Source organism: Peromyscus maniculatus, chromosome 16 (assembly GCF_049852395.1).
Source record: "Peromyscus maniculatus bairdii isolate BWxNUB_F1_BW_parent chromosome 16, HU_Pman_BW_mat_3.1, whole genome shotgun sequence".
Lineage (NCBI taxonomy): Eukaryota > Metazoa > Chordata > Mammalia > Rodentia > Cricetidae > Peromyscus > Peromyscus maniculatus.
In genome coordinates this window covers 12,323,604-12,342,488 of record NC_134867.1, presented here as the reverse complement: position 1 = coordinate 12,342,488, position 18,885 = coordinate 12,323,604, and the positions used below count along the sequence as shown (strand labels likewise).

The 18,885-nt window shown below is 49.1% G+C and overlaps 1 protein-coding gene and 1 long non-coding RNA gene across 4 annotated transcripts in view; one reads left to right on the top strand and one right to left on the bottom strand.

The window, feature by feature from the left end:
- Sobp (sine oculis binding protein homolog) overlaps positions 1 to 18,885 on the bottom strand; it is a 167,777-nt gene that overhangs the window by 19,070 nt on the left and 129,822 nt on the right. For both annotated transcript variants that reach the window (XM_076552368.1, XM_076552369.1), the window contains one exon: positions 282 to 2,210. In XM_076552368.1, the coding sequence (XP_076408483.1) occupies positions 285 to 2,210 (1,926 nt within the window). In that variant the 3' untranslated portion in view covers positions 282 to 284. The remainder of the gene's footprint in view (positions 1 to 281; positions 2,211 to 18,885) is intronic.
- LOC143268844 (uncharacterized) lies at positions 2,206 to 16,464 on the top strand. 2 transcript variants are annotated; one of them, XR_013044974.1, is made up of 4 exons: positions 2,206 to 3,464; positions 6,056 to 6,998; positions 8,601 to 9,357; positions 15,484 to 16,464. It is a non-coding gene; the product is annotated as an uncharacterized LOC143268844 (long non-coding RNA). The 2 variants fall into 2 exon arrangements; XR_013044973.1 differs by lacking the exon at positions 15,484 to 16,464 and having other exon boundaries at positions 8,601 to 9,763.

The window sequence follows — 18,885 nt, the reverse complement described above, 5'->3', positions numbered from 1 at the left end:
TCCAGTGGAGTAAATTAGGTATAAACCCGATAAGAAGAAAACAAAAGTGTAACGAAAGTGTGTTTTCAACTTGGGCTCAAGGGCTTGAGTAATCGTGGCGCTTAGTAATGATGTACTAAACACTGCCAGGTGTCACAGGTGTGGGATCAAGTCGATGGTACCTGGCCACACAAAGTGCACGTAAGGGACAGGGTCGTGATGGCTACATCTCGCCTCTGTCTTCTAAGAAGCAAGGCAAGGGGCATTGGCTCTTGGAGGAGCGCCCTGGTGGACATACAAACCTTTTACTTATTCTGGTTTCTAATTCGGAGGCACCTCCTTTTGAGCGGCGGCTCCAGGTCCTCGGGGCCTGCGCTGAGCATGGGCGAGGAGATGACGCACGGCGCCATGGCAGCCTTCTCCGTGGGTTTTGGCACAGGCTGGATCACGCAGCCGGTCTTGGGCAGCATCCGCAGAGCATAGGCGTGGTCCTCGTCCGCCGGGTTATTGAGGTTCGGGTCCGACTTGTCGCCCCCCGCCAGGGCCTCCTCCCCCATCAGCTTTTTGGTCGCCTCCCCGTCCAGGTGGCAGCTGGAAGAGCAGTTGTTCTCCTTGACAGACTCCAGCTCGTTCACCGCGGGCTCCTCGGGCGACAGCAGCTTTTTGGGGGGCGCGGGGGGCGGTGGCTGCTCCGGCGGCGGCTCTGCGCCCTTGGCCTCGGCCGGGGCGCCGCGGGTGCCGTTCACGATGACGTTGCAGGCGGCGGCAGCCTCGGGACCCGCGGGGGCGCCCGGGCCCGGGTCGCCGGCGGCGGGCGGGCTGCAGTGGCCGTCCCTGCAGCCGCCGCAGGTCCTGCGCTCCGCGGCGCCCGGCTCTCGCTCCGCCTTGACGTGCGCGTGCAGCGCGCGGTGGATCACGTTGTGCAGCCGGGCGCGGTGGCCCACTGTCAGGTCGATGACGCCGTCCTGCGGGCCGTGCAGCACGCCCGCGAAGCCGGGCTGGCCTCCCGCGCCCACGGGGCTGCCGGCGCGCCGGGTCAGGTCCACCACCTCCCCACGGCCGCGCTCCGCGGGCGCCAGGCTCAGAGCCTGGCCGGAGCTTCCCGGCGGCGAGTCGGCCGACTTGGACGAGCCCTGCTTGGAGTCCCGCGGAGAGAGGGAGCGTCCGCCCGACTTGCCTCCCGCCGCCGCCGAGTCGCCCGGGGCGCTCGGAACGAAGCTCTCCCCGTTGCTGGAGAATCCGTTGGGGGGCTTGGAATCGTTGACGTGGAGAATGGGGATAGGGATAGGGATGGGCACCGGCAGGGGCACGATCACTGGGTACGGCACGAGCAGCGTGGGGGGCGGCACCAGCGGGGCAAGCGACGGCAGCCCGAAGTTCATCATCTGGGGCACCGGCATCGGGCCGTTTGGCATCATGCTTACCGGAGGGAAAGGAAGGCTGGGCAAGGGCGCGCCGGGGGGCGGCGGGGGCAGCAGTCCCGGGGGGTTCCCAGGCATGGTAGGGGTGCTTGGGGGGTGGATGTGGGGTGATAGCATGGGCCGGTGCATGGGGCTGGAAGTGGGGCCCAGGTTCCTGGGGCCACCCGGCGGAGGCCCAATGCCCGGGAGCATAGGGTTGGACAGGGGGCTGTTGGGGTTGGAGGCATGGTGAGGGGGCCCGCGGATGAAGGGCGGGCGGATCTGCTGTATGATCTGCTGCTCCATGAAGATGGGCAGCGGCACCGGGCCGCGGTTGGTCATCACCATGGGAGGGCTGCGGGGCGGGACGCCCAGCGGAGGTCCAATGTTGGCAGGTGGCTGGACCGAGACAGGAGGGATGCTTGGAGTCTCGCTGATGGGGAGGGACTTGGGCACTGGCGTGGGGATTTTAGTGACAGAGCAGTTGGCAGTGTCAGATGGAGAGACGGTGGTGGACGAGGATGGGCCAGGGCCCTGGCTTTGGCCAGCTGCAGCCACCGGGGAGGGAGCCTTCCTCCGAGCATCTGTTAGCGGGATATTCCAAGAGTCTGGAGTGAGCAGCTGCACCCCGGTGCCTTCAGCTTTACTCTCCATGTGAGGGTGTAATGTGCTGCACAGCCCAGCTGGAAGATTGGCCTGTGTCTCTTTGTAGAAAATGTCCATTTTGTATTGATTGAGACATTTTGCACTGCAGAACTGAAGCCTTCTTTCCCCGTCCCCAAAATCCAGGTATTCTTTTGTATGCCTTATGTGTTTACACCAGTCACACACCTACAACACAGCAATAAAAACCACAGCAGGTAAGATAAGCTTTCCCGGGCAGATGGCGTTCATGTTTCATAGAAAGGCTCTGTCAAATTGTATCATAATTTGTCAAACAGTTGAAGGGGTTCCTTTTAAAAGATAAATTTCTGAAATGTTTGCAAAATGATGAATTTGCTTTACAAATAGGATATTCAAAATAGTAATCTCTTTTTTCTTTAAAAAAAAAAAGATACTAACAGTGTAAAAATGACTTGAAGATGGCTTTGACAAAACAGAGTGCACCTACCCACTACACTTACTCAGTATACTTGCCTTCAGAGTTTCACTTACTTAACAGGCTCACCAGAAACACACACCTAAATAATGCTGGAAGAAAGGAATCTCCAGAGAGTTCAGTGGTCATGCAAGCAACATAGCCTCTTAAGATCCCCCTTATTTACGTAAAATCACCCTGTGCTATTGACCGTATCCGGTAACATGGTTGGAAAGGGTGTACGGTTCTAACCAACAGCGTTAAAGTGCTGATCACCCTTGTGTCTGCCTTCCAAGGAGCAACTTGGACTTCGGCAAGAAGTCTGTGTGAGGTTTAGCTCTCCCAACCTGTGATGTTGCAGCACGCTAGAATTATTTTTTGAGCTGTTTGCCCACTCTTTCTCAGCAGTCAGAATTTTTGGTGACATTTCTTGGCAGGCAGTCTTATTTAACAACTTTTCAAACACCAGAGAACATTTTCCAAAAGTTGTTATGGCTTCCACCCCGCCCCCTTCAGATCTACTCCTGGCAAAAGAGAGAGATCACCAAATTTATTTCAGAGCTGGGCTGTAGAGCTAATTAAAGACTCAGAGCCTTTCCCAATTGGAAATCACTAGACACCAAAGTTCAAAAAATAGTCATTCTCGGCTTCAGAGCCCATTACTTTGGAGAAATTATTGTGATTTCATTAACACATTAATTTTGCAACACCATCAGCTCTCACAGATGGTGAAGACATGATCTACAATTCAAATATGACTCTTGTTTGCACAAATGTCTTCCCTTCATATGGCATTTTAAACAAGAATTAATATGAGTGATCTTGCCATCGCTATAAACAGATAAACAGATGTCAAACTTTCAATAGCTCCTCTAGTGCCTCACTTTTCTCGACAGAATTCTATACACACACTCTTTTTTCTCTTCCTTCTTCTTTCTTTCTTTATCGTTTCCATAGCATCCAAGCCATACAGCATCAGAGGAGGAACTGCAGAATTCAGCACCATTGTGAGTTTATGATCTCTTTCTCCTGCACTGGAGCAATGCTTTCGGTATTTGTTCTATTGCTGTGTGCATGCATGTGTGTGTGTGTGTGCATGCATGTGTGTGTGTGTGTGTGTGCATGCATGCGTGTGTGTGTGTGTGTGTGTGTGTGTGTGTGTGTGTGCGTGTGTGTGTGTGTGTGTGTGTGTGTGTGTGTGTGTGTTTCACGACCATAAACTGATATAATTAAAAGATGATAAACTTTAATAATGACTGGTCACATAAACAGCGCACAAACAACATACGCTGGCATTTGATTACCCCTCTCACTTACCTCTCAGCTTCCCTTGCTTGTAAACAGTGGTGACATGCTAGCATGTGACTGTGGGTGCAGATGTGGGCTGCATGTGTAAACGCAGTCTTTCCCTTCTCGGTGTTTTGGATTTTTTTCTTTCCATTGATGTTTTTGGTTGATAAACTTGACAATGTGAGACTGAATAAGACGCATGCTTTGGCACACATTAGTTTTTGTTTGTCCTTTCAAAATACTTCTTCCAAAAAATCTGAGACTAGGGCACTCCTGAGTGGGCTTCAGTGGTAAGGGAATTCCTTCAGTGTAGCTATCAAAACCATGGCCGCCATTGAAGTGGTTAAAATACAATGGCGTCAATGCTCATATCTCCTTTCCTCCACTAACAGTGTTTTAGGGTCCTCTGGGACTCAAGGGGACATTTTTGTTATTAGTGAGATGCCCATCTTACAGATGCATGCAAAATTGCCTCCGAGGAAAAGAGCCTCAAAGAATATGTCAGATCTTCACATTTCTTATCTGGATTAAGGTTAAGTAAACTGTTAGTGAACACATGATGTATACATTTAAATAAAGTTAGAGCCAGGTGTAATGGTGCACACCTTCAATCCCAGCCTTTGAGTGGCAGAGGCAGGAGAATTTCTGTGAGTTCAAGGCTATCCTGGTCTACATAGTGAGTTCCAGGACAACCAGAGCTACAAAGTGAGACCTTGTCTCCAAAGTTAGCATATAATCATGTGGCACTTAAATTCCATTGTGAAATAAAACTACCTGCCTCTCTTTTACCAGTGGGTATGCATAGAAAGCCAAAAATATAAATGTGTAAGTTTGAGGTGAGGGAGAAAACACAGCTTCTTCCTTCAGGAACTGTAAAACCATCATCGATGAGTTGAACTAATTAAAATGACACGTGACTTTCTTGGCATGTGTCCTTTGGATCTTGTTCTTTAACAATAATGGGGAAGAGTTTTATGAAATCATTAATTGGTTTTTAAACTGCCAGATTTATTTATTTGTTTATTTATTTATTTATTTATTTATTTATTTATTTATTTATTTATTTTGCCTCCAGAGGATTCGTGTTTCCTCAAACTAGATAAATATTTTTCAAGTGAGGTGAAAAAACATAGTAATCTAAATATAACTTTGCCTCTCTCCTTTCACACCCTTCACTGCTAAGAATCATTGATAAACGGTGCTCATGGACTATCCTAATCATCCAATGAGAATTTTTTCACCACATCTCACCCTTTTCCACAGAAAAATAATCACAGATATCAGAAGCAAAAATCCACTTTTTTCAAACTTTTCTATAAAAGCAAAGGAAGGGCCTAATGTCCTTTTTCTTTCTTTTCCTTTTTTGTTTTGTTTTGGTTTTGGTTTTTGGTATTTGTTGTGTAGCTTGGCTGTCTTGGAACTGATCTGTAGACCAGGCTGGCCTTGAACTCACAGAGATCCGCCTGACTCTGCCTCCTGAGTGCTGGGACTAAAGACGCGCGCCCCCACCCAAAAGGCCCAATGCTGGCACTTGCTGTCCTGACTCTTGAAAGAGCATCCATTGCAGTGTGCCCTAACTGTGTTGTTTTGGGGTGCTGTGAGCCTGACTGTAATAAGGCCTCACCTTTCAGTTCAGAACACAGACCTCAAAATATGGAAAAGCAATCTTTCCGATGAAGCCAAAGATTATTAGAAGGGGGAAAAAATCATCACTTAAGAAGTAATGAATCAAGTCTGCCTTACAGGACACATCATTTAAGATGAGGTCAATGGATTTATGTGGCAAATGGCTACATCATGTACAGCAGGGAAACCCAGCACCATTATTCACTCCGCATCCAGCTAATGACACTTCCGTAATTAAAGTCTTCATCATAGGAGCCCGAGATGATTATTTAAGCAACGGTAGTTATGTGAAAATATATACCACATCTCTTTTTAATAAAATAACATTTGCATATGCAAAGCACACAGCGAATACCTCATAAGCTATGGTTTCGTACTGTGGTGTTGGGGGTATTCTCCCCTTCTTTGTGGACAGATTTCAATTCTGTCATATTATTGTTTTAAGTTTGGAGACTTTTTCATCTCTCCCCACCCCCACCACACACACACACACACATACACACACACACACACACACACACACACACACACACACACACACTGTCAAGAAGCAGCAAAATTCCTTCAGACGTTTTAAGATAAGCCCAGCTCCCAGAGCTCTGTGGCGATCTGCATGATTCCCACCCCACCTTGGCTGTCTGCTGGGATCCGGCCTCTCTGGTTCCACTTCTCTCCCTAACAGGTCCCAGACTGGACTTAGCTGCTGTTGTTTTACTACACCAACATGGGGGCCCAACAATCAATCCGCTAATGCAAGCCACTGAACGGGACCGCCGCAATGCTTCGGGTCACAGATCCACGCCAGGTCACCAGGAAGACACAAAGATCGATCGCAAAGGGATAAGCACCCATATGTTCCCTTCAAGCCCAGCACCCCGTCCTCCAGAAGATCAAGTTCCCCTTCCCGAGATGGGTCCAGGTCTACACACAAGAAGGAACATTTCCTTCCGTGCGCTTTGCTGGCAGGCTGCCAGGGCACTACTTAGAAGCTCAGTGGTTGGGTGGCTTCCCTCCTTTCCTGTGAAATAAATGTGTGGTAACCTACACCACTCCACTGCTCAAAAGACACCACCTCCACAGAGCTTCCCCTTGCTCTGGATCCCAGCACCCTGAAAGGCACAACTTTGGGTGCCTATGACTCCCCCAGAGCTATGGAAAGAAAGCAGGCTATTCACGTTGGCAACCGAACCTTTTTCACACAAATGTCCGAGGTCAGAGCCACAGTACAGAAGCCACTAGGTTAGCCACATGGTACAATATATACATTCTTCTCGGCTTAGGAGAAGGTTCGGGCTATTGGAGGTGGGGCAGGACTTCTAATTAACACATTAATCAGCTGTCAGCCGTGGGAGTAAAGTTCATCCTTTAATGGAACCCACTGCTGCTTTCTGAGTGGGAATCTGGCATCGGGCAATATTTAATTAAATTCTTTTGCTGAAATCTGTCTTCTCTGTAAAGACGGTTTGCAGCCATGGAACAGTAAAAACATATTAGCTTCTCCTGCATGCCATCAACAACTTGGAAAGTGCCCTCCCTCAGCCTCCCGCGCTCCTGACCTCCCGCTGACGCCACCACAGCTCTGCACTTGCAGCTCTGCACGCTAGACTGTATTTTGTCACAGGCAGGTGAGTCTCCGGGCCCTGACAGGTGAAATGTGACATTGATCCGGGCCAGCTCAGAACCACGAGCTCATTCCAGAGTGAGCTGCGGGAGGGTGCAGGGACACCGGCTGGGTGCTCAAGCTTCTAAAGGCCTGTAGGCTGTCACCTCATAGCATGAGTTGAGGGTCTTAGATTGAACCCTCGCTGAGCACTCCTCAGGAGTGCCCAGACCTTCTCTGTGGTCTTGACACTGCCTCCAGGAGGGCCCTAGTACCATGTACCTGGGATGCCAGATGCTACAAAAGTCACATGGAGTGTGGGATGACAAAATGTAGGAAGGAGCTGGCACTGACTTCTCAGCCTCGATTTCTCCATCTGTGAAATGGGACTAATAATAGTAACAACTGTGGGCCAGTTAGGCTTGTTATAGTCTGTCTTTTTAATCTGCAGTCTGCCATTGTGAAAGGGGAATGCTTATTTTCCTGTGACCCACGTGTCTTTGAAAGAAAACGAGGTACATTTCTGTCTTGACGAATCAGCGTTTCTCACAGATACCTGCCCTCCCCCTGCTGCCCAGGAGATCCTGTCCTAGGGATGACGGGGGTGGGGGGTGGGGGGTGGGGGGGTGTCTTTGCAGTGACAGGGAGGGCAGGTGACAGGTCTGTGTCCCAGCTGCTCACCGTCCCCAGGAGTCCCTGTTCAGCGCCACCTGAACCCTCGGCTCCGCAGCCAGGCTCTAATTTAAGAAAAGCTTGACGAAGCAGCAGGGTAGCCTGGAAATGAGCGCTAGGACCATTAAAATGAGTGATTCCTCCTAGGCTCAACTGCTGTTTGAATAGTGGAAGCCATAAACTGTGCTGTTCATGTTTTATTAAAAAGCAGAGCTGATGAATGAGCTGCTGGACTCATTACGTGGCAGAACTATCTTCCAAAGGAAGGACCAGGGCCGCAGTATAGATGCCTTAAAGTCAGACTGACCCCGCCTTGCTGGCTCAGAGGGTGGGAGAGGCCACCACAAGTGGGGGTGGGGTGGCCAAGCCACCAGTCCAAGTTTCCTCACAAAGCTGGAACTGGGAGCGACAGAAGGAAAAAGATGCTTTGGCCACAGACACGGAAGGCCTTAAGGAAACCTGGAGAGGAATTTAGGAAGGGAGAGGCCCCCCCAGAAGAGCAATTCGGGAAGAAGAAGTTCATTGTCAACCCAAGAAAGGTTCTGCGGGGTGACTTCCTAACAGGATGACAGGAAGGTGTTTGCCGTAGTCCTGTCTGCTCCCACCCCACCTCCCAGCTCTCTCAGGGAAGGAATCTGCCTGAGATGGCAGTTTTCTACTGAGATTTTCTGTTCTAAGAAGGATGCTCTTTGATCCCTCTTGAGGGACAATATGGACAATATGGCGCCAGGAGCTCCATAAAGCAGAGCAGAAATGTCCCTAGTTTTCAGGATGTTAGTGAACTCTGGTCAGTGGCTCATGGCTGATCCAAGTCTCTGTTTCTGTAGCCAGTGTAGATGGGCTCCTGCCCTGTACTCAGAGGCTAAAGGGCCAAGCTGACAGCCACACACGTGATTCAGAAGGCAGCATCCCATGGGTCTAAGCTGATGGGATGCTCTGCTCATCCTCACAGCAGGAATCATCCCAACAGCCAACATGGAAACGCCTGAGGAAACATGATCTACCTGGTGCCAGACATCTCTCTGCCTCTCTGCGCCCGAGTAATGCGGCCACGAGAGGACACAGAAGAGACCTCAGAGAGGTGACAGTCTGGGCTGACAGAACCTGAATGCTCGTCTCATCTCCTTCTCCAGCCTCAGTGCGCCAGGGACCTCACATGTTCGTCTGTAAAACGAGGCCATCAGCGGCAACAGTACTGTCAGGGGATGGGGGGGATCAAGGGAAAAAAAGAGCCCAGCAAATGAGTAAAGCACAGCACAGAAGCAGAGGCAGAGTCCCAGCCATCTCCCACGGTCACGCGGCGGCGGCTCCACTGTGTTCTCTGCTCTTAACCACTCCAGTGGGTTCAGCAACCGCCTGCCCCGAAGAATCTGTGTATCACATAATTTTCTTGACACATTCACTAGTGAACCTTGACTGACAGCTCATTGTGCCTTGGGCACCGGAGGAGGGAGAAGGAAGGTCCTCATCAACTGTGTTTCCCCCTCACGCAGTGAGGTCCCCTGTGGGAATGGGAAGGGCAGGTTTCTAGTTTTACTGGGTCATCTTCGCTGCAGACTGGAACATAAGAGAATGCTTGTGTTTATTCCAACATAAGAACCAAGGTATGCACAAGAAGGCCCTGGGCTGTGCAACTGTGATTCTTCACCACCAGCGAGGAAAATCAGCTTCTCCGCACCACCTGCCCACCCAGCCACAAGTTCGCCCCAAAGGTCAGTGCTGAACTAACAGCTTTTAACTAGAAACTACCCCTCATGCTTTATTCTTTCAACACCAAACTTGAACCTGTTTTCTAACCCACTCCCTAAGGTCACTGTTTTCAAATGTGTGTCTAGCTAGTGTCAAAGCTTTGTTGACATGAACGTTTCTTGTATTCCAAATAGATGCTTGAATTTCTTTTCAAATGTTACCTTTGGGCCTGATTCTTTTTCTCTCCCTGTCTTCTACATGTCTGTTTGGATATTTGACAGTTCATGATTTGTGATTATGACTCCCTGCCTAGGTCATCCATGTGTACTGGGGGCGGGGGGTGTCCATCAATTTGATGTATTAAAGGGGAGCACAGAAGGCCTGGGAATGTAGCTCAATGGTATGGCACTTGTCTAGCAGACACGAGGCCCTGGGTTCTTGGACTGTGCATGCTTGATGTGATCCTCAGCACAGGAAAAAAGAGAGAGGGAGGGAGGGAAGGAGGGAAATAGAATTGGCCTCAGGTGGAGCTCTGAGTTTGAGGCCAGCCTGGTCTACAGAGTGAGTTCCAGGACAGCCAAGGTTACACAGAGAAACCTTGTCTCAAAAACAAAACAAGGGGGCTGGAGAGATGGCTCAGAGGTTAAGAGCACTGACTGCTCTACCAGAGGTCCTGAGTTCAATTCCCAGCAACCACACTATGGCTCACAACCATCTGTAATGAGATCTGGTGCCCTCTTCTGATGTGCAGACAGAACACTGTATACATAATAAATAAATAAATCTTTTAAAGAGAGAGAGAGAGAGAGAGAGAGAGAGAGAGAGAGAGAATGGGCCTCGATGGGCAGTAACTCACTTCATATCTTCCTGCATGCAGACTGTTGGAAAATGTCAGGATCCATATCTCAAAACGTGGATTTTAGCTCCACAACAGAGCTGATCATATGTCAACAACACACCCCTTGAGAAAAGTGCTGTTGTTATCAGTGATATCGAAAGCAGATTCCCCCTCTAGAGACGGGCCATGAGTCTGCCACTGGCCTCTGTCTTAGCCAGGCTATAACTTCATTCACGCTGCCTTGTTTGGTCCTTTGTCTCCGGCATGTGTCTCTGGCTCTGGACCACAGGCTGGACCTATATGTGGAGTCTCCAGGTGTCCTACTTTAGTCTTTGGTGTCCACTGCTATCCATCCTCAGATCTTTCCAGGACATACCACAAAAGTCATGTCTAGCCTACAGTTCTCACTACAAGCACTAACTTGATGCATTACTAATAAATTATGCTAGTGAAACTAATGAGCATTATTAAAGCACCAGTATTCACACTCACAACTTCCCCAAGATTAACCACACACAGCAGATTCTAAGATGTGGTGCCTTCAAAACCTATACTGACACCAGGAGACGGTGGTGCGCGACTTTAATCTCAGCACTCGGGAGGCAGAGCCAGGCAGATCTCTGTGAGTTCGAGGCCAGCCTGGTCTACAGAGCAAGTTCTAGGATAGCCAGGGCTATATAAAGAAACCCTATCTCAAAAACAAACAAACAAACAAACAACTGAGTGAATGAATGAATGAATGAATGAACGAACGAACGAACGAACGAACGAACGAACGAACGAACGAACGAACGAACGAACGAACGAACAAGAATAAAGAATCCATACTGACTCCTATTTCAAGAGTGGTCTTTGTTTCATTTTTGTTTTTGCTCTAAACATGGATCTAGACCTCTCCTTCTCCCTGCTGTGGGCTTGGCCTTACTGACTCCTGCCAGTAACTTAAACATTTACCCTAGGCACTCAGCTCCTCCTGGACTTCAGACTTCCTAACACTCAGTTTTAAAACCTACCTCCTTTTTACCATCTCACCACTGCTATAAAAACAGAAACAAACAAACAAAAACCTTTCATTAAACCTCTGGTTGTAGGACCAAATTCACCTTTCTTTGGAATTAAAAAAAATAATAATAATTGCTTTCCCAAGCTCTAGAGAATGTGCCTGACCAGATCCAGCATCCAGTCTACCCTTCCGCCACACTATCCCCAAGATGGCTGATACTTCCCTTCCATCTGCATCCATGCAGAAAGCATGGTGGTCCGGGAAGGGGCTTCCTCACTGCTGCTCTGCCTTCTCAGAGCCACACACGAGGCATCTGGGAATTCTCAAGTGTGTATCAGTGATGGGGAATGTCTTTCTGTATGCTACGAATATGTGTTGCTCTGATTGGTTGATAAATCAAACTGTTTGGCCTATGGCAAGGCAGCTTAGAGGCAGACGGGAAATTCAAAGGGAGAGACAAGAATAAGGCAAGGTAGATGCCAGCAAGTCGCCCAAGGAGCAACATGTAGTGGGATGCAGGTAAAGCCACAGAACATGTGGCGATACATAGATTAACAGTGATGGGCTAATTTATGGGCTAAGATATAGAGCTAGTTAGCAAAAAGCTTGAGCCATGGCCATGCAGTTATAATTAATATAAGCCTCTGTGTGTTTACTTGGGGGATGCGAGTGGGAGAGATTTGTCCTGACTACCGGCAGGCCGGGACACAGGAAATCTTCCAACTACATTTCAGAGAGAACAACGTTCTCAGCAGGACAGTTTATTTTCTAATACCTGCCTCAGATTTTGTACGGAACACCCCGACACTACTTTCCCTTCAAGCTACTCTTTTAATGCTTCCTTTTATTTTCCTGATCCTGTCTGTGTTCCCACTTACGGACGTAGCCTGCCAGCAAGGATGCACTTTCCTGCATTTCACCCACCTGTGAGACACACTGGGGGAAATGCCATCACATTTTTGCTGGTGTTCGCCTAACATCAGGGCCTCCTCTCGGTCTCCATGAGATGGCTGAGGTTTTTATTTCACACTCATCAGGCAAATGACACGGCCTTTCTTACTCTGTGTTGGTAGACACTGGGAGCCATCTACTGTTCCTGTTTGTGGCTCTGTGTGGTGCGGAACTGGCCCTCACTGGCCTTTCCACTCTCCCATTCTTCCCAGCTCATACCTTCTGCCTTTATCACATCTGACTCTTCAGGCTCAGTGGGATCGTTTCCATCCTCTCTTTCTCATCTTATAACTGTGTTTCCCTTTTTTTAAGACTTGTTTTTATTTTATGTGTGCGAGTGTTTGTCTGCATGAGTGTATTACACCTTGTGCATGCAACGTCCTCGGAGGTCAGAAGAGGGCAGGAAATCCCCTGGAACAGGCAGCTGTGAGTTGCCATGTGGGTGCTAGAAAATGAGCCTGCGTCTTCTACGAGAGCAGCAGGTGCTCTTAACTACCAACATCTTCCAGCACCTCATTGTGTTTCCCTGATGAGAACTTTTAATCTCTCGGGGTAATCTTGCCAGTTTGAACCCACTACCTTGGGCTGCTCCGTCCCATGCTGCACTTGGGAAGCAGCATGGTTTGTCCACCTGTGTCCTGACCAACTTTCGGTCCTTCTATGCCCATGAGCCCCATCCCTCTATGTTCAAGGTTTACTGTGTGGATCAAAACAAACAGCGCAAATGATGCCCTCTCAAAAATACAAAGAACCTATACATAGAGGCTTTTTAATTTTATTGTAAATGTGAGTTCGCTTACTTTCTCTTCCTATTTATGCACTATTCTTGTATTGAATCTGCTCCACAAAAACAAAGAGAAAACTACCGTGGTATAGATTTTCCGGAGATGTGTTCTTCAAAGCGAAAATATGCCACAAAACACAACCAAGAAACCCAGACCAGCAGAGCGCTTGACCCTCAGTTCTCCGCTGTCCCCAGTGGCTGTGGAGAGTTTGACAGCGACATAATTGTAATAATGAGGAGGCTTCCCGGCCGGGTTGTGGTCTTAAGTTCACTCCGGATGTTTTAGCCTTAGGCTCAGCTTCAGGCCAGCACCAGGCACCCAGGCCAGATCCACCAACAGAATCCCTTATGCTCAGTCACACACAAATGTGACATTTATGTTGTCTGGTACACTCTGCTGGAAATTCAGAACGCTCGGTGTGCTGGGCTTACACACCTGGGAAGAAGGACTAATTTGAGGTGCCTATTTATTGTTTTATCTTTTTGCTAATTAACACCCATGTGATAACAACGGCCCAGTGAGTGAGCAGGGCAGGGCAGGACTGCGGTGGGTTTTCTCAGCTCTGCATGCTGGTTCCTTTGTCTCCTCTGCTTGGGGACCACTGGCTGCAGCTGCCGGGCTGAAAACACCCACCAATGCTGGATCCTCCACTGAGCATCCTGCATGTGACTCTGCTCTCATTAGCAAATCCTAGGTTAGCCCAACCTAATCTGCTCATCCAGGCACAGTCCTTGGTGGCTGAGTGCTGTGAAGCAAGCCAACCTAGGACACAGACGCCTGGCATGTGTAGTCATTTAAACACAACTGTTACATAGGCAGCCCCTTCTAATGACTCCAGTCACTCAATAGATGCCATCACAACCCACTCACCAGAAGTCTGTAAGAGACAAGCGGCCAGATAGCATCTCTTGTTTTAGAGATAAGCAAACAAGGCTGGCAGCAGTGACATTTTGTCAGCATTTGGGTGAAAGCCCTGCTTTACGACTCCTGTAAGATTAACTACATCATCTGTTGACCTCCTCTGAAGAGGAGAATCCTACAATGCACACGGGACTCCCAGCTTCTGTACCAGAAGAGAAATGAGCGTGGCAGAGATGCCTAATCTAAACAGCCCGTACACACAGACAGATACACACAAGGGCACTGGAGGACTAATCTAAAAAAGTGAGACCGGGCCTTTCCTTCAGCGCTTATCTAGGTAAGTGGAAGAACTTGATAGAGTCATAGCAAAGTAAGCCTTTGTACTGCGTGTACAAAAGAGGAGAGGAAGAGGAAGACAGAAGAAAACGAGCTGTGTGCTAACATCAGCACAGAACCCACGACAGTCTGAGTGTCCGCTGGGCTATGTTCCTGGCCTTCCTGGTCACAGTGGACTGGATGTATGATATTAGCATGGGCTTCTGCTTAAGGGAGACCAAGCAATTTAATGAACCAATGAGATTTTCCTTGGGGGCAGTTCGAAATGACTCAGAAGTGTGGAGATGATGGTCACTGTCACGAGGTCAGGAACCATTCAGGAGAGCAAGGCAGGAAGGAAGGACAGAAGAGGTCATGAGTCACAGTGGGCAGACAGTTGCTGAAGTGGCTGGATCTAGGCCTCAGGTTAAATCCAGAAGCAATGATGCTCACTTCCTAGAGGCAACAAGAGCTTCCCGTTGCCTGGTTACTACCTCTTTGGTACCATCTTTGAAGTCAGAATTACAGTCCGGACTCCATAAGGATGCGTGGCCACGGTGATTCCTATCTTAGCGCGTGGCACTTTTTAGCAAGATCAAGAGTCCAGTCCAACTTGACTTTCTGATTTAATCCTTAGCCCAAGCCTGGCGTCTTCCTGACCACTCACACCTCACTCCATTTCCTGAAGTGTTTCCCGAGAATCACCACCTGCTCCCTCTGCATGTCACACAGGCTGGGAAGCGCTGCACAGTCCACAGTACTCTTTGGGGATTCTCAGCCTCCAATAAGCGCTGAAGAAAGGAAGCATGCTGAACTTCATATCGCCTGAGTGGCCCCAACTTTTAGAATGCGGCCATTAATTATCTATCTATCTATCTATCTATCTATCTATCTATCTATCTATCTATCTATCTATCTATCCATCCATCCATCCATCCATCCATCCATCCATCCATCCATCCATTCATTCCTAGTAGCAAAAAACTCAGGAAAACTCCACTTTAATGACCTGAGTGCCTGGAAGATGGGGCACTCCAGAACACCTAAGCCTCGCCATTTTCCTTCAAACAAATAAAGCTTCATTTTGTAGTTCTGGGCCTTTATGCCCAAGCAGATCAGGCCGCACATGGTGAGGGCTCAGGACACTCCTGTGAGCTGCGACTGAGCCGCAGGAGAAGGTGAAGGTGATTCTCGCGCCTGGCTCCACTACAGGTCAGCACGCTCCGTCCTGCCAGGAATCAAGGTGACTCAGGCCGGGTGGCACTTTCTCAGCCTGAGCCCCAGCCCTCTGTGAGAGGCTTCCTGTGCTCACAGAGGCCGGGGCCTGTTACACCTCAGCCTGTGCTCTCAGCTTCTGCGGTCATGGCAAACTCAATTTCTGTCTTCTCCGTTCTAGCTGGCTTACACAGCCCACACCCCCAACAGGATGTCACCAACACTGTGACCTTCGAGATGCCGCCCCACAGCATTTTCAGTGGCACCACTGTGTTTTCTGCATGACGGATGCGTTCATGAGCATTTCACAAGAAAGGAGTTCTCCACACACCGCTGAAGCTCACAGTCAAACCTTGAGGCACATCGGTACTTTCCTATTCATACACAAAGGACCTGCCTTGTCTGGCTTGGTGAATCACAACATAAAATTAACCAACTATCAGCTCAAATAGACTTGCTGGCACACTGACTCTGAAATAAATTTGACCCATCTACTTGGTTTATTCCTTTCTGACTCACTGAACATTTTATCTCTTGTGTTGGCCATCTTCTGGCCCGGGCCTCTGGGCAAAGTTGTCTCTATCAGGAAGCCAGAAGAGCTGTGCTCTGAAGAGAGGACCTGAGGGCCAGCTACCCAGGACAAAGTAAAATTCCTTCTGCATATGGTGCTGGACTCAAACCCAGAGCCTTGTGCATGGTAGGCAAATGCTCCACCACTGAGCTCCATCCCCAGACCTGGAATGAAAATCCAACCTAGGACTAGCCTCCTGAAACACAGATCTCATTGTCCGATGCACCCAAAGGTATGTGCATTCCCCCGTCTGTGATTCCTACATGGTAACTGGACTTCCAAGCCTTACCTGTTGGAATAACTTCAATTCTATTCCATGCCCTCTTAACACTGTACAGTTATTCGCTGATCAGTTTAAAAGTGTTGCAACAATGCTCTAATGAGAAAGCATAAAACTTCTTAAAGCTGGCCACATCTGTGTCATTGGACACTTTAAGAGACGCTCCCTGGTCTTGGCCTTGGGATAGTCACAGTGAGCTGTGGACTGAAGCAGGCGCACCGGCTAATTGAGCTTTGTGCTGAGCACCAGTGAGACGTGAGAGATGAGTTTGGATTGGAATTCCATTACGGGTTTTTAATAATTAAACATTACATGTTTGGAACCTCATTCTTCTGTATTACTTTTTAAATATTAATCTATTTACATCAGCTGGACTTCCCGCAGCTTGACACGCAGTAAATGGGAGTCACACTGAGACAGACAACTGTGTTCTTAGCTTAAGACATCTTTGGTGCTTGCTCACAGTGAATGTAACACTAACCCTCTGTTCAACCCGATCCTGGGCAATAATTACTCCACCTTTGAGAGGGAAGCTTGATGCATTTTCTTAACGCCCTCCCACATTCCCCAGTGCGGCACTAGCATTTTAAATGGGCAAGAATCCAAATTAGTCTCATCGTGAGAGTTCTCTAATGTCCTTTAAGGTCACAGAGTCACCCACCCTTTCGGAGGCAGGGCCAGGAAATGGATGTGCAGGGTGTGTAAAGGGTTTCCTTGGATGCTACCCCACACCGTGATGAGGCTGCAGCATGAAAATACAGAGCCCGGGAGCACACAAGAAAAGCTCATTAAGGGGTAACCCTGCTTCACACGGTGCCCCCAGCCTCCAGGACTCCTCCTCAGGTGCTCACAGCGACTTCCCTCTGGGTGAACAATGTGGTTTTCCACATGCCCTTCCTCTTTCTCGTCACCCCCGTCAGAGTCCCGCACCAGCAGTGACCTAGCCGCTCCCTGGGCAACCCCTCTCTCGGTGGTGCAGAGTTCCTGCAGACTGGGTCCAGACAGTGGCCTGCAACACAGGGGTCTAAGCAAGGCATGACAGCCAAGCTCTGGCTCAGCCAAAGGACAGGGAGAGCCAACGCTGTGAGCGTCCACTGCTCAGGAGATCACAGAGCCCACTGGTCAGGCAAGGTTACCATCAGACCTACATCTGAGCTCAGCCCCTGGTGGAGAGCTCCAGAAAACAATGTGATCTCTTTCAATTTAAGAATTATATTCCCCTTTGAGACAAAGCTAGTGGCATGGGCCAGCCGTAATACCCAGCTGTTTTAAAGAGCAAAACATAATTTTTATTATTGGAAGAGGATTCATCGTAGGAAATTACATGCACGGTACACCCACTATAGAGAAAGAGCCTCCCCAGTTGTCCATCCTTGTGACCATGGAGGAAAGATGGTGTGCTGAAGATCTATAAATGTCAGTGTATCTTCCTATTGTTCCGTCTCTCCATGTTCGTGGTTTGTGTGTGCAAAATACCTCACTATTGTCCATGTTATTGTCTCTAAAGGAAGTCTGGGTCCCTGTACCCGATCCAGACAATGACTGGTACCCACAGGTCTAGTCTAGGGAGCCATGGATCCTGAAGTTGTGATGTATGGTCTCAGGTCCTGGGTATCATCTACTCCACGGAAGAGTGGGTCATACAGACTTGACTTCAGAAAAGACAGGCAGTTCCTGGAGTAGACAGAATACTCTAGAGAAAAGCCCTGGCCTTATGAACACCTGAGCCTTCTCCTAACGCCCAACAAGTGGGCGCCCTCAGCAAGCAGGGTTCCCATCTTCTTGACCCAGGCAGCTCTGTCCTCAGATTCAGTGTTCTTCTTCCCTCAGTGGCCCGCGCTGGTGTGATTTGCCCCTCTGCCAATCTTCTGTGGGGCAGACTGACAAGGAGTCAGGACTTTCTCACCCCGGGACAGGCAGAAACTCCCCTCCCACATCAGGGTTTTCCCTTAGAGAACACGCTATCTTTTCGATGACTCCCGGTTTGAAGGAAAGAACAGGAAGACAGCTCCAGCCGGGAGAGGGTCATTCAGAGGAGGGCTGCCCACTGGGCCTTCCAACCACATCTAGGACAGACTGGAGGTGATGGAGAGAGCTTAGCTGTCCCCTTTCCCGGTCCCCAAAGGCCCGGCTTTCCCTAAGGGACTATCTCAGGCTTTGTCCTTCTGATTTGCCAGTGACTTGGAAAACACGGAATAACACCGCCTAGAAAGTACTCAAAAGCTTGATAAGGCCACCGGAAGTGGCCGCTACTGCTTCTTCATTTTAATCCATTACTCCTACCCTATCCACACCCTTCGGTTTGAGTTGCATAAATTCCTTCCTTGGTGTTTACATTTTCAGATGTCTGAGAACCACCACGCAGCCACCTGACCCTCAGGCCTCACTAGTGTGGACTGTATAGCACATAAAGGACAACACACGGTCACCATGTGTGCCTCAGACGCCTCACACTCAAGCTGGGTCTTCTTCCTTTGTTGGCATCAAAAAACTTTGTGTGTGGAGGACTCCATTTTGACAGGCCTTCTTTCCTTCCTTCCTTCCTTCCTTCCTTCCTTCCTTCCTTCCTTCCTTCCTTCCTTCCTCCTCCCCTCCCTCCCTCCCTCCCTCCCTTCTTTCCTTCCCTCAGGCTGGCCTCAAATTTACTATGTGGCCTAGAGTAAGTAACTCATCCTCTCCATCTCCTGAGGACTGGGATTACAGGAATGTACCGCCATGCCAGGGTTATGTGG